Genomic DNA, 14411 nt, shown 5'->3' with positions numbered 1-14411 from the left:
AGCTGTTATAGGCTCTGTCCATAGGCACTGACTTGGGCATATAGCTATTAGGATCTTGATAGTGTTTGATTTTATTATTCTGACACTGAATTCCAAGTCAAAGTCCTGTCTAATTTTCCAAAATGGATCTTATTTGACATAATCTTGGGCACTATATGCTGCCTAAGATTGAAGGGGTGCTGGGGAAGGCTAGGCCATCAAGGCTGATGCTAAGCTGGATCATACATAAATCTCACTGAAGTAGGGACCTACCCTGTCTTGTAGAGGGGCATGACTCAGGCCTATTCCAATGATAATAACCTGATGTAGGTTGAAACATGACACTCTTCTACCAGGGCACAAGTTTTATAGGTTTCTGCCTGATGTTGGGGTAGTTCTAGGGGTTTTATTTGTTAGCTCTGGGTTGAACATAGGGACCTTTGGTTTTCTTTCAGTATAGCTTTCACTGAAGTCACTATTAATACATCTCCAATTAATAATTAAACAAAAACTTAAAATATATATTTTATGTAGCAGAATGAGCAAAATAAAAATTAGAGCATAAATGAAAGCAACAAAGAATTAAAAAAAGAGAAAGTCAACAAAATGAAGAATTGATTTTTTGAAAAACAACAAAATTAGTAAAACTTTAGATAGATAAATTTAAAAAAAGATGACTCAAATAATAAAAATTTGAAGTGAAATAGAGATGCTACAATGGATTCCACAGATATAAAAGGCTTGTGAATAATTATATTACAAAAAAATGGGCAGCATATAAGAATTAGATAAATTTCTAGAAACATAAAATGTACCAATCTGGATCATGAAGAAAAAAAAACATTTGGAAATACCTGTAACTATTAAAAAGAAGAGTTGGTAATCAAAAAACCTTCCAAAGAAAATCCCAGGACAAGATGACTTTGTTGGAGAACTCTATCAAATATTTAATTATGAATTAACAATAATCCATCTATAACATTTCAAAAAATTTAAGGGGGAACACTTAAATTCATAATATTTTATTACCCTTACAAAAAATCATATGACCATACTACAAGAAAACTAGAATAATATTCCTGGTGAATATTGGTGGAAAGACTATCCACAATATGCTAGTAAACCAAATTCAATAACATATTAAAAAGATTATACACTATAAACATTTGAGATTGATTACTGTAATGCAAAAATGGTTCAACATATAAAAATAAATCAGTGTAATAATCACATTAACAATATAAAGGGAGAAAAAGCCAAAGATCATGTCCATTGGTTAAGGAAAAATTTTGAAAATATTAAATGAAGAATAGAAGGTAATTACCTCAACAGAATAATAACCATGAAAGAAAAGCCCACAGCTAACATACTCAGAGTGAAAAACAGAAATCATTTGCTCTGAAAGTTTGAGCCAAAGATATCAAGCAAAAAAAGAAATAAAAGGCATATGAGCTGGAAAGGAAGAAGCAAAATTATCTTCATTCACAGATGACATGATCTTCTATGTAGAAAAATCTAAGGATTACAAACATATCAAACTGTTCAGTTAACAAACTTAGTAATGTTGCAAAAGGTAAATGACACAAAACACCTTGTAATTTTATTTGTGAAAAAATCACAAAACACTGACATGAGAAATTGAAGAAGTTTCATATACTGGAAAGATATCTATATTTATGGAATGAAACAACATTATAGAAATCCTCTAACAAAGCACAGGGCAAATATCTTAGGGCATTATTTCTTCCACAGGCAACAAAGTAAAAATAGTGCAATAAATCCAAATTAAAAACTTCCATGTAGTAAAGGAAACATTAATCAGAGTAGAAAAATAATCTAAAAATGGGAGAAAATATTTGCAAACCATATCTTGAAAACAATAATATCCAAAATACACAAAGAACTCCTTGGGCAAAGGACTTGAATAGATACATCTCAAAAGAGGATATATAGCTCTTCCACAGGAGGCCTACACGCTGCTGCTCTGCTGCCGCCATGTCTCTAGTGATTACTGAAAAGTTCCAGCACATTTTGCGAGTACTCAACACAAACATCGATGGGCAGCGGAAAATAGCCTTTGCCATCACTGCCATTAAGGGTGTGGGGGAAAGGTATGCTCATGTGGTGTTGAGAAATGCAGACGTTGATCTCACCAAGAGGGCGGGAGAACTCACTGAAGATGAGGTTGAACATGTGACCACCATTATGCAGAATCCACGACAGTACAAGATCCCAGACTGGTTCTTGAACAAACAGAAGGATAGAAAGGATGGAAAATACAGCCAGGTTCTGGCCAATGGTCTAGACAATAAACTCCAGGAGGACCTGGAGCAACTGAAGAAGATTAGGGCCAACAGGGGACTGAGTTACTTCTGGGGACTTCGCGTCCAGGCCAGCACACTAAGACCACTGGGCCCAGCTTCCGCACTATGGGTGTATCTAAGAAGAAATGAGTCTTTAGGCCTTTTCTGTTAATAAATAGTTTATATACCGATGGCAAAAAAAAAGAAGATATATAAATGGTCCAAAAGCATATGAAAAGGTGGTCAACATCATTTATCATCAGGGAAATGCAAACCAAAACCATAATGAGATATTACCTCATACCCAATAGGATAGAAGCTATCAAAACAACAAAATGATAGCATGATAAGTATTAGAAATAATGTGGGAAACTGGAGCCATACTTATAGTTGGTGCAATTGTAAAATGGCCCAATCACTACACAAAAGCAATGTGAAAGATCTTCAAAAAATTAAAAGAAAATTACCAAATGATCTACTAATGATATACCATAGAATTGTCTTAATCCTCTAAAAAGAAGGAAATACTGTCACATGCTATAACATGCTCAAAAATTGAGCCTATTTTTCTAAGTAAAACAAGCCAGTCACAAAGTAAATCCTACGTGATTCCATTTATATGAAGTATTTAATGCAGCCAAACTTTTAGAAAAAGGAGTAAAACAATGATTGCCAGGGACTAGAGTAGGGGAAAAGGGAGTTGTTAAATGGATATAGATTTATTTTTGCAAGACAAAAAGTTCTAGATACTGTTGTAAACAGTGTGCATATTTTTAACACTACTGTACTGTACACTTAAAAGTGGTTAAGATGTTGTGGGTTTTTGTGTCATAAAAAAAGCACATGAGAAATTAGTTGTAAGGTTTTCATAATAAGTAATAGTTTTAATTATATCTCAAGCAGTAAAATATATAAATGTATATTTTAAATGTACTTAATTTTAGATACATGTGCATACCAGTCACTTTTGCTTACATTTCTAAAATGTTTATTACAAATTAAATATATATGTTTTATTATAAGCTATGGTATCTATTCAACAAACATTTTATGTAACATAATCTAAAAGGAAAAGGAAAAAAATGGCTTACCTTCCGTGCAAGCTGTGATTCTTAGGGGCCCTAAGTAGTGGTGCTCCCATTATATAACCTACACCATATCCCAATGTTGATGAAGCATCCCCAAAACCTAGAAAATGAATACTGAATATGAAGCAACTTTACAAACCAGCTTTGTCATGAGATAATAAGAATGACCTAAATGGATTACTTCTGTAGTTTTTTTTTTTTAAATAACATTCTGTGTTAGTCCAGAGAAACAGACTAATAAAAGGTATTTTTATATATAGGAGGGTAGAAGAGAGAAAGATAAAAGAGAGAAAAAAGAAAGAGATTTTAAAGAATTGGCTTATATAATTATAGGACTGAGCAAGTGACAAATTTGTAGAGTAGGCCAGCATGCTGCAAATTCAAGTGAGAGTTGACATGGCAGTCTTGAGGTAGAATACCTTCTTCCTCAGGAAACTTCAGTATTTACTGTTACAGAATTAAGTTGATTGGGTCAGTCCTCTCCACATCATGGAGCTTATCTGTTTTATTCAAAGTCTACAGATTATTACATCAATCACATCTAAACCAATATTATCATAGAAACATTTAAACTAATGTTTGAGCAAACAACAAGGTGTCATAACCTAGACAAGTTGGCACAAAAAAGTGATCATTACACATATCATCCAATCAAGTATTAGAGACACTCAGGTAACTTAATTATATAATTCATTATATCTAACATAATATATTTAATATAACACAAACATATTTATATTGAACATAAACATAAATTTAGTATATTTCCCTTAATAAAGTTCTATAGGAAGACAATACTTTACACCATCACCTTTGTATACTTCACCTTAGCTACCAGGGTGGAAGGAAGTAGAAATATAGTAGGCTTGCTGCTACATTACAAAGGAATGTATTTTAGTTGCTATTCAATATAATTAAAAATAAAACAAAAATATTTGCTGCCACTCTTAACATTAGTAAATGATTGCAAATATTTTTGGTGAAAGTAGATATAAATATGAATATCTTCTACTTTAGTTTATTAACATATTTTAGTAATTTATACACTTTTTTTTGTCTCTCATGGAAAATCATTATTCCAGTGCAAAATACTACTTAGTCACCTTCATATAAAGTATATAAAAATAATTTTGTATTTTTCCTTAAAAATGATATTTAGATAACTCTGTACAAATAGATGATCTAAGCAGGATCAGAATCTATTTCAATATAAAAATGGATAAATTTTCCTGTGAAATATCTAGGGTTACTTATCATAGGACATAGAAGCATGGAATGCTATAAATAGGGTTGACTATATGATGTTCTATTAAATGGCATATCATTTGTCTCCTATAATGAACATGATTATGTTTTAAAATTACCTTAAAACTATCAAAAGACCTAAAAGTGATTTTTGTTAAAAGAACTTAATACAACAATTATTTTCAGCACCACAATAAATCTGGTGCTAATGAGGCATCTAATAATGTCCTATTCTCATTATGAACATAAGGCAACAGCTTCCCATCTGTATCCCCAAAGTTTAAAAGTAACAACTAATCAGGCAATTTAATCCAATGTTTTTTAGACTTTTTTCCTTGGAGAAATGAACATCAGCCTGTATAGACTAAACTGAAAAGCAGACAATAGATGGATAAGTAACAGTTCTTATTATTTTAAAAGTATGCAGTTTTCCATTTTTCTATATATTTTCAATGACATTCAGATGACTTGTCTAGAATTTCAAATCTCAAGTAACTCTTCAGAATTAAGTGTTTCAGTGTGGAATTTTTTGTTTTGGTTTGGTTTTTGCAGTACTGGGAATCAAACCCAGGTCCTCATGCATGGTAGGCAAGTGCTCTTCCCATTAAAGTACATTCCCAGATTTCAGTGTAGTTTTGAAAATAAGCATACAAGTTAACACTTAACATATATAATGTTATAACAGGGCCAATAGATAGTATTTTATATCAGTTAAAATATATAGTTTAAAATGCAGAAAGTAAATGGGCCAATAATATTAGAATCAGGGGAACTTGCCTAAATAGAAGCCAGAGGAGTGCAAAGGAACACTGTCGTCAAGGAAGGTAATTCCAAGGATATAAAGAGGCATTCCTGCTATTCCCAGCACAATCTTCCCAGAGATGGAGAAATATACATATTTTGATTGGAATGATTCGGATCTGGTGCAAGCATCGAGAATCTTCATTGGATTGCAAATACCTTTTGAAAAAGATAATTGTATTTTGTTAAATGAATCAAAAGTTAAATATACAAGAAATATGAAATATTCTTTATCAAACATTTTTCTTCTACAATCTGTTGCCACCATAATGCTTTTATCTTTTAGATATACTTCATTTGTATTGAATGTAGTCTTATGATTAATCATATTCTCAGGAAAAGACTTTAATAAAAGAAAATTTGTGGGAATGCCAGAAGAGATGCACATATTGTAAACCAAAATTTAAATGTTCATGCATGATTATATTCACAGAATTATATGTTCCTAGGCATTTTTATACATACACATTTATACACAATATAACAAATATTACAGTCATTTTCCTATTAATTTTGCATCCTGTTCCACAAGATGCAAACTTCTAATTTTCTGAATCATTAAAGCTTACTTTCTGAGTTCAGTTCTATATTCATTTCTTTAGTGATCTTTATATTAAATTTGTCATTCTGATAAAATAATGTCCCATTTTAGACCGACTAACTTCTAGAACATAGGATCATAAGGACAGGATATAACATGATAAAAATTTCTTGTTGCTAGAGTTATTATAAGGTCTTTCATCTATGAGATTTAAAGATCCTTTAGTTCACAGGATAGTTCTTATGATTTTTTTAATTCATTAGGTTATAAAAAATGCTAAATAAATTTTTGTGTGATTTCATTTGTTATTTTAATTTGGTCAAGTTAGGCAATCGTTACTAAATCATATTATTATGGTTGAAATTTAACAAATACTTTCAAAATATTTTGAAAAACCTAGTTAAAAACCTAGTGAAGTACAGATTGCAATATGGTATAACATCCCCTTTTCATCTGACTTAGTTTCCATGGAATGATATTTGACTCCATAGCAAATGGGAAAAGGTTCTAGGATTGTGATTAAAATGTTGATGGTTCATTTTATACAGACAAATTGACTTGCAGTAATAACAGTATCAGTTTGGAATATTTGCAACACGCTTTTTAATTTCTGGACTCCTGTTGTTTATGGAAGTCTACCTGCCTTAGGATGCTCATTTTAAAAGTCAAATCTAAGTAAAAACTTTTCATAATTGGATTTTCAAGCATCTATACTCTAATCATCCCTATCTTCCCAGCTCACTTATTTTTGCAACCTTATTTCTGTAGTCCTTAAAACTCATCAGGACTGGTAATCTATTGACCCTGCTCCTTTTCACTAGCCCAGTGTCACATTCCTTCTGTCATAATCATCTCAACCACTGTAGTCCTTTGCTATCTTTTACATCATGCAATCCCTTAGTAAAATTGCAACCCTGGTCAAATTACTTTTTTCCCTACTCTATATTTTCATTTTGAAATTGGTCATGACTGGAGAAAAACCACATCCATTAGAAATCCCACACTGAATTCATGATGAATAAATTCAAGGAGGTCCTTCAGGCTCCTGATAATCATAAAATCTGTCCCTGCCTTCTCCTAGAAAATTCAACTTGTTCATTCCCCTTCTCCTAGGGTTCATACTCCCGAGCTTCCTGTTAACCAATAGAAAGAAGCTAATATTTTAATGACATTCATCATATTAAAATAAATAAATAAACAATCATAAAAACTCTATTTAGGACTATAAACTATATGGCTATGGTAAATAGCAAGCAAAAGAGAATTTCAAATAGGAAGGAATAATCAATATTATGAAATGCTGATGAAAGTTCAAATCAAAACACATAAAATTTCATTATATTAAATAGCATAAATTATGTTCATGAAAATAATTCTGTTGCAGCATTTAGAGTAGAAGCCATGCTAAAGTGGACTAAAGAAATAATGGGAGATTAAATCAGAAAGCAAGGACAATTCTTTCAGAAAACTCACCTGTGAAAATCAGGAAGTTGAGAAAAGTGATGAAAAGAGGACTACCAGTTATGTCTATTATTGCTGATATTGTTTAATACTAAGAAGAACTTGAACAAATTACAGTGCCAATGAGTGGGACGATTGAGAAGAAAACTTTGCAGAAAACCGGGGAAGGAGATCACTAAGAGGAATAGTCTCCGGAGAGGCAAGGGAGCACAGATGGTTAGCAGAAGTCATACCTTCATTCCACAGGAAGGAAGAAGTAAAGAATATCAACCAATGAATACATGTGGAATTATAAACCCTGTGGAAATAAATTAAGGCAATTTTCCTTTATGAAAATGTACTTTCTATCCAACACAGAACATCAGAATTAAGTGAGGAAAGTCTAAACTGCTTGTGAATTATGGAACACAGTGGACTACAATACAAAAACTTGTTTTCAGATCCATTTGAGAGCAAAATGAACAACTGAGGTTGACATCAATGAATTCATTGTAGGATTCATAGGCGGCAGTCTAGTTATAGCTAAAGGAAATTTATGTGGTTCAGTGAAAAGGCTTTCCAGCCAGGGACAAAGACAGAAAAATGAAAAAAGACAGCTTAGGAATTTGATTCAAGTGTACATAAAATACTTCTAATATTTCATGTTGAGAAACATAAGACAAGCTATAAATGAAGGGAAATTATAATGAGGATCTGACAAAGAAAGTAGGTGTCACTATCCTGGAGGTCCCAGTGAATTTTGCCTTCAACCTATGAGTAAGTGGGAAGAAGTGGGGGTGTAATATCAGAGAGCTGGATAATACATGCTGAAGAAGTTCTCACAATAGTGACAGTGCACTGATACCAGGGCACATGTGGATGGTCCCTGAAACATAAAGCTTTAGTAATTAAAGATGAGAATGTGGAAGAAGTGTTTCCACGAGTTCATGGAGAAAACTCAGTTCTACCTTTTCAAGGATGTGTGAAGTACAATATCTGCGTGCTGGTTGAGGCACAGGTCTTGGGGATTGGCATGTCATCAGTAGAGATATCTGTGATAGAACAAGGGAATAGGAAATGCTGGTAAATGGGAGGCACAGCACCAAAGAGGTTCAGACCACTCAAAAGGGAAGAAAAGCAAAGCAACTAACTCAAGAGTACACAGAGGACAGAGTAGGAGAGATATTCAGACAAGACGAGAAGGATGTGGGAAAGGGACAAAACAAAAGAATACAGAACTCACTGTCTGTGTGTGTATGGGAACTAGATATGAACTTAGAGTTAAAAGTTGTTATTTAATAAATAAACTTTCAAATGCAATAAGAAAAATATCTGTTTAGACAGATGCTTGAAAAGAGCACTTCTACAAATAAATTTATTTCTCTTTTATTCAGTTTATTTTGACTTCTGTGGTATCAAGCAGAGTCACCCAATAAATACATTAAGTATTACTGTGTGAATTGTATGCATATAATTGTATGCACATAATCACAAGCAAAAACTAAAATATGTTATCTACATGATATAAACAAGACATAAAAGGAAGAAAGATCATACTGCTTTACTGCCATGACTCCTACTGAGTACTGATCAGAATTTTTACTATGTATAAAGCAATTGTTTCCTAAGGTTTTATTCTTCTGAACAGAATAAAAGTTAAAGGAAAGTTAGGAATTAAATGTTTTCCATTCCCTTCTTGCCTTAAGTCATTTTCTCATTTAACTATAAGTCTGTTCTATAAATATAAAAAAATGCATATTTTATATTTCTTATATTGATATAAATAAATTATACAGTATATAACCATATTTATATATTACTTTTGTTGTATTAATATGAACTATTTTTGAATTTAATATGCTATAAACACACATCATAAATATACTATAAAACACTTTGTACATATCAAAGCATTTATACACTTGTACAGTACACAGAGACCTCCTCCTACCTTTTTTCGCTAGGTCTTGCTGAACCCAGTTTAAAGTTGCCAAAATGGGCAAATGCATTCCATCACATATATAAACCTGTACATGATAAGAAGGAATCTGATACAGTACTGTCATAAAAAATTCAAGGAAACTTCAAATGTCTTTTTCTGGTGGGAATAGTGAAAAGATGGAAGAATAATTTTTTTTTAAAAAATGAACAAAGGGCTGGGATTGTGGCTCAATGGTAGAGCACTTACCTAGCATGTGTGAGGCACTAGGTTCGATCCTCAGCACCACATAAAAAAATAATAATAATAAAGTTTTGTGTCCAACTACAACTAAAACAAACATTTAAAACAAAATGAACAAAGGGAAGAGGCCACCACCTTTCCCGATTCAAGTACTAAGTCAATGAGCAGGACCCATTTTGAAATGGTGAGAGTAACCACAAAAAGCTTAACCTTTCTTTATTTGTGTGTAGGCTTGTTTGTATTTGAGTTTGTGTGTGCATTTGCATGTATGTATATCTGTTGAGGTGAGAAGGTGCCACAGTCCGGCTGCAGCAAAATAACCGGGGGTGACGAACAACTTGTGTACGTTGATACAGCAGGAATGGGAGCCGTTTATTGTAGGAAAGGAGTGGTATTTATACATTCCACACAGCTTATCTAATTAGCATAAACTAGATACAGCAGTAGTCAACCAATAAGGAATCTCCACACTTAATGGCTCGCTTTTGTTACTTCACAAACCACTCCCTCTGGCATTTTGCCAGGCACCATCTTGACTTGTTTACAGACCCTAACACTTCTCTGGCAAAATGCCAGGCGCCATCCTGACTTGTTTACAGACTCTAACAAGAAAGAAGAGATTAATTAAACCATATTGTGGAAGACAAAAGGAATCATGAAAAATTCTCAAGAGATTCATATTTATATATATGAAAATTAACAAAAGAGAAATAATCTCACAAAGTAATTATTCCAAATGTTCTTTCCTCTCCTTCCCAAGCCCATATGTGTTCACTAGGAAACTACAAGTAATTAGTCAATAAACTTAATTATATAAATCAATATCAAAGTATGGGTATATAAACAGATAGGCATCATAGACTATTTCAAGTGCCCGAGCCAATGATTTAAATGAATATTGATTTGAGGTACAACAGTATATTTGAAAATATTACCTGAAACTTCTTCCACTAAATGAAGATCTTCAACACTCAAGTATGGATAAGCAAGTAAAAATGATCCAACTCCTATTAAAAAGGAGGACAGTGCAACCCATCTTGGTCTGTTTCCTCTTGCTCCATAATATGCTACAAATATTGCTACCACACAAGAGGAAACATCATAACTGAGTTTCAAGGCTAATTTCTGCATGATTCTCAGAGTGTGGTTCTCTTGAAAATTGTTAGCGCTCACGTCTACAAGACCAAAAATAATACCTAGAATATAAAAAGAAAAGTGAAGACAATGATATGCATCTAAGAAACACAAAATAGATCACATTATAAACATTTCAAAGCAAACTTAATTTATATTGATTTACCTTTATTTTACATTCTTCTGAATGTTTAAAATCTATGGACATAATTAGTGATTATTTTTATGACACTAATTGGTGTTAACCTTTAAGAAATATTTGCTAGCTGCATTTTGAAGTTACTTTTTAACTACCTTTATGAGTAATTTCTTGAAGATTATTCTTATTGTATTATTCAGTAGAACTGATCTTTATTTTAGTGTTACATTTCAATTATTAAAACATTTATAAGTACCTTAATGAATGTTTATCCACCATCTAGAATTGAAAATGTAATGCTATCAGAATTGTTGAAACCAAACATAATTCAAATTCATCTATGTCTATCCCCTCCATACCGGCTTTCTGCATTTGAAGTTTACCATTTCTGAGTACTTTCGCAATATACTTATTCAATGTAAATAACAAAGGGTATTGAAATGGTTCTACACTATGTGTATTTCTATCATTCAGTGTACAAATAATCATGCTAAGTTTTTTAGCCAAAAATAAGTTGATATAGGCGGGAAATGGTTCCAAAAGTATTACATTTATTGGAATGAAAGGGAAAGTGGTTACTAACTAAAACTCAAGATAACCCTGCAAGATTGCTTGAGCACAACCTTATGCTATGATGCTCCTGTTGGAACAGCACTCACTACCTTGTTTTTCAGGAAAACAGGAGCCCACATTCTTCCTAATGTTAGGCAAACCAGCTCAGTCACCTCCTGCTTCTGCTGCTCTTGCAGGTGCCAGATACAGACCCTATGAGCACAGTGCTGTTGAACAGTACTCCATTGCTGCTGATGGAATCACATTAACTCCCAAATTTAAATCCAGGAATTTTCAATCATCCAGCATTGCTCCTTTGCTAAAACTGCCAACAGAAACAGAAAGTGCTTGAGGCTTCCCACTGTCCCTTTTTACATCTATTGCCACAATCCCTTCAGTGGCAACATCTAGGTGAAATAAGACAGCTTTCTCTGGGCATGTCGTTTACACCCACTCTGCCAGTCCACTTGTAAATAGGAGTGAGTTCATGAGGGAAGTTTATAGCCCCCAGGCAAAAATTTTGCAGAGCTTTCCCTTGAGCCTTCTTGGGACTCATTTTCACACTTCACTGCATATTTAAACCTCCATACCAAATAAATAACAATATCATCCTGTTTTTGCCTAACATGTTTCAACTACCAGTCATACAAAGATGCTCCCCCAAAAAACACACAACCTCATCAGACACCACATCCATCTCAGGGTAATAATTTTAGTCACAACCCTGAGAAGATTCCTTTGGCCTAAAAACAAAATGGCAATGGTAACTTCCAATAATAAAGCGAATATATCAGAGGCTTAACTAAATTTGTGAGGAATTCCAGTGCCAAAGAAACCTTAAGACAGACTTTCAGCTACAATTAGTTTAACAGACCAATACCATCAGAAAACATGATAAAAACTTAACTGCACCCAGGAAAGGAATTTTCTTCAACTCTCACTGTAGATGGGACCATGGAGGATAATGGCCAAGACTAGAAATATGTCCTGCCAGTAATTGTGACCATCTCTACAGAGGCAGTATTAATTTGCCTTTTAATTCACACACATTCTGTAACTTACACACAAATTTTTAAGGTTGTCTACTTTATGTAAAGTATAAACAAAAGAATAAAATGGGAAGGAGCAAAATAGAAAATTGGAATATATACATATGCAAACATATACGTGTACACAAAAATGTATACAGGATATGTTTGTATGTATATGAATAAAAGGAACAAAAAAGAGAAAATGTGTCACGGCTATAATTTTTATTTCACCAAATGGTTATAAGACCACAGTTGTATTAATAACTTTCTTCTCCCTTTACTCACCCTTTTTTCTACTGCTTGATCCCAAATAACATGAATAGTTTGCTATTTCCAAGCATACACCTTATCCTATGAGACAGCATCTCAAATTTGTTGATTTTGTCTACCAGTTAGGGTGTCTTGTGAATCTTCAATTAAGCTATTATAATGATTGAGACAAGAGTTTCTGGTTATTGAGATAAGTTGGAAAGTCAGTGAATTCCATGAGCATGAACCAACTGCTCTACCTCTTTGCTGTAAACTGAATTCTCAATCAGATGCAAAATGATGGTAAAATATTATCAGAAGATAGATAAGACATTCATTAAGTCAAATTATGGTAATGCTTACAGATCCCTGGTGTCAAAAGCAGAGCTCACATCCAAATAAGATCTGTTTTAGTGAGGACACATTATTGCCCACTCAATAACAAAAGCAGAAATATATAATCAACTTGCCTTCAGGTTGGTTTGGTTGGTTTCATCAAGGAATGGGGTTATTTCCTAGATTATGCTGATTTGTTCTTGACTGAAGTGGCAAGGCAGGCTTTTGGCAGTGCAATACCCAACTCAACTTTGGTAATGGTAAAGCCTTGCATTCAGCTCTTACATATCCTCCATGTTTGATGCAAATGTCACTATAGCCAAGAATTTACCAAACAGAAGTAGAATGGCTAGGGAAAGAGGCTGGCTAATAGTCATAGATATTTATCTACCTCATTATTGAGTGTTCTCTTTAATGAATTTTTCTTTTATGTGCTTTTCTCCTTTTTTTTTTTTTTTAGTAGTAGTAGCAGGGATCAAACCAAAGGGCACTTAAACACTGAGCCATATCCCCAGCTCTTTTAATTTTTTGTTTTTTAAATTTTGAGGCAGAGTCTTACTAGGTTGTTTACAGCATCATTAAATTGCTGCCTCCGAACCTGCAATCCTCCTGACTCAGCCTCCCGAGATGCTGGGATTACAGGTGGGCACCACCACCCACACCAGCCCTAATGGAATTTTTTCTTGATATTTAAACAGGACAATTCTGTCCATTTGGAGACATGCATCACTTATTCAGCATTCTACTCATCAAAATATTCAAACTCACAGGGAATGGTCAGTATGGTATCTAGACAATGTGAGTTCTTCCTCAACATAGAAATATTTTCAAAACACAATTAAGAGATTTCTAAAATAAATGTCAGATGCCATTTAAGCATTTATAGTTTAATTTGTTTCATTCCTTTCTTAATTTTGGAGGGATGAATTTTAAAATAATTCCATTTTTAAGTGTTGTTTTTGGTAATTACAATTGAACAAAAGCTTCTAATATTTAAAATATAAAGTTTTCATTATTAAATATTTCAATTATGTATTTATTTTCAACTGGTTTTAAACAAAACTGAAACCAAAAGTTAGAGGACTTATTTATAAAACAGTTAAAAATCAGTATAAGACTCTGAAGTTGATTTATGAAATACTTATCCAAAGGTCCAACATTTAAAAAATTTCTTATTCAGAAGGAAAAGACAGGTAATATATAACAAGATGAATATATATATATATATATATATATATATACACATATATATATGTACATATATATAAAATTGTGAATAAATAATTTAAATTTTGATGTAAAATATCACAACTTATTATGATGTAATTATGAATACTTTCTTAAATTATGAATGTTTTTTTACATATTCAAATCACATTTGTACTTCACAG

At 32.8% G+C, this 14411-nt stretch overlaps 1 protein-coding gene and 1 pseudogene across 1 annotated transcript in view; one reads left to right on the top strand and one right to left on the bottom strand.

Moving 5' to 3' along the window:
• Positions 1 to 14411, bottom strand: part of Slco6a1 (solute carrier organic anion transporter family member 6A1) — a 121397-nt gene that overhangs the window by 83508 nt on the left and 23478 nt on the right. Inside the window, exons 2-4 of the mRNA XM_076857679.2 lie at positions 10515 to 10775; positions 5393 to 5575; positions 3387 to 3470 (exon numbers count right to left, since the gene is read on the bottom strand). Of these exons, the coding sequence (XP_076713794.2) occupies positions 3387 to 3470; positions 5393 to 5575; positions 10515 to 10775 (528 nt within the window). The remainder of the gene's footprint in view (positions 1 to 3386; positions 3471 to 5392; positions 5576 to 10514; positions 10776 to 14411) is intronic.
• On the top strand, positions 1952 to 2432 carry LOC143399293 (small ribosomal subunit protein uS13 pseudogene; annotated as a pseudogene).

Source organism: Callospermophilus lateralis, chromosome 5, assembly GCF_048772815.1.
Source record: "Callospermophilus lateralis isolate mCalLat2 chromosome 5, mCalLat2.hap1, whole genome shotgun sequence".
NCBI classification, from domain to species: domain Eukaryota; kingdom Metazoa; phylum Chordata; class Mammalia; order Rodentia; family Sciuridae; genus Callospermophilus; species Callospermophilus lateralis.
This window is presented reverse-complemented; position numbering and strand designations above follow the sequence as displayed.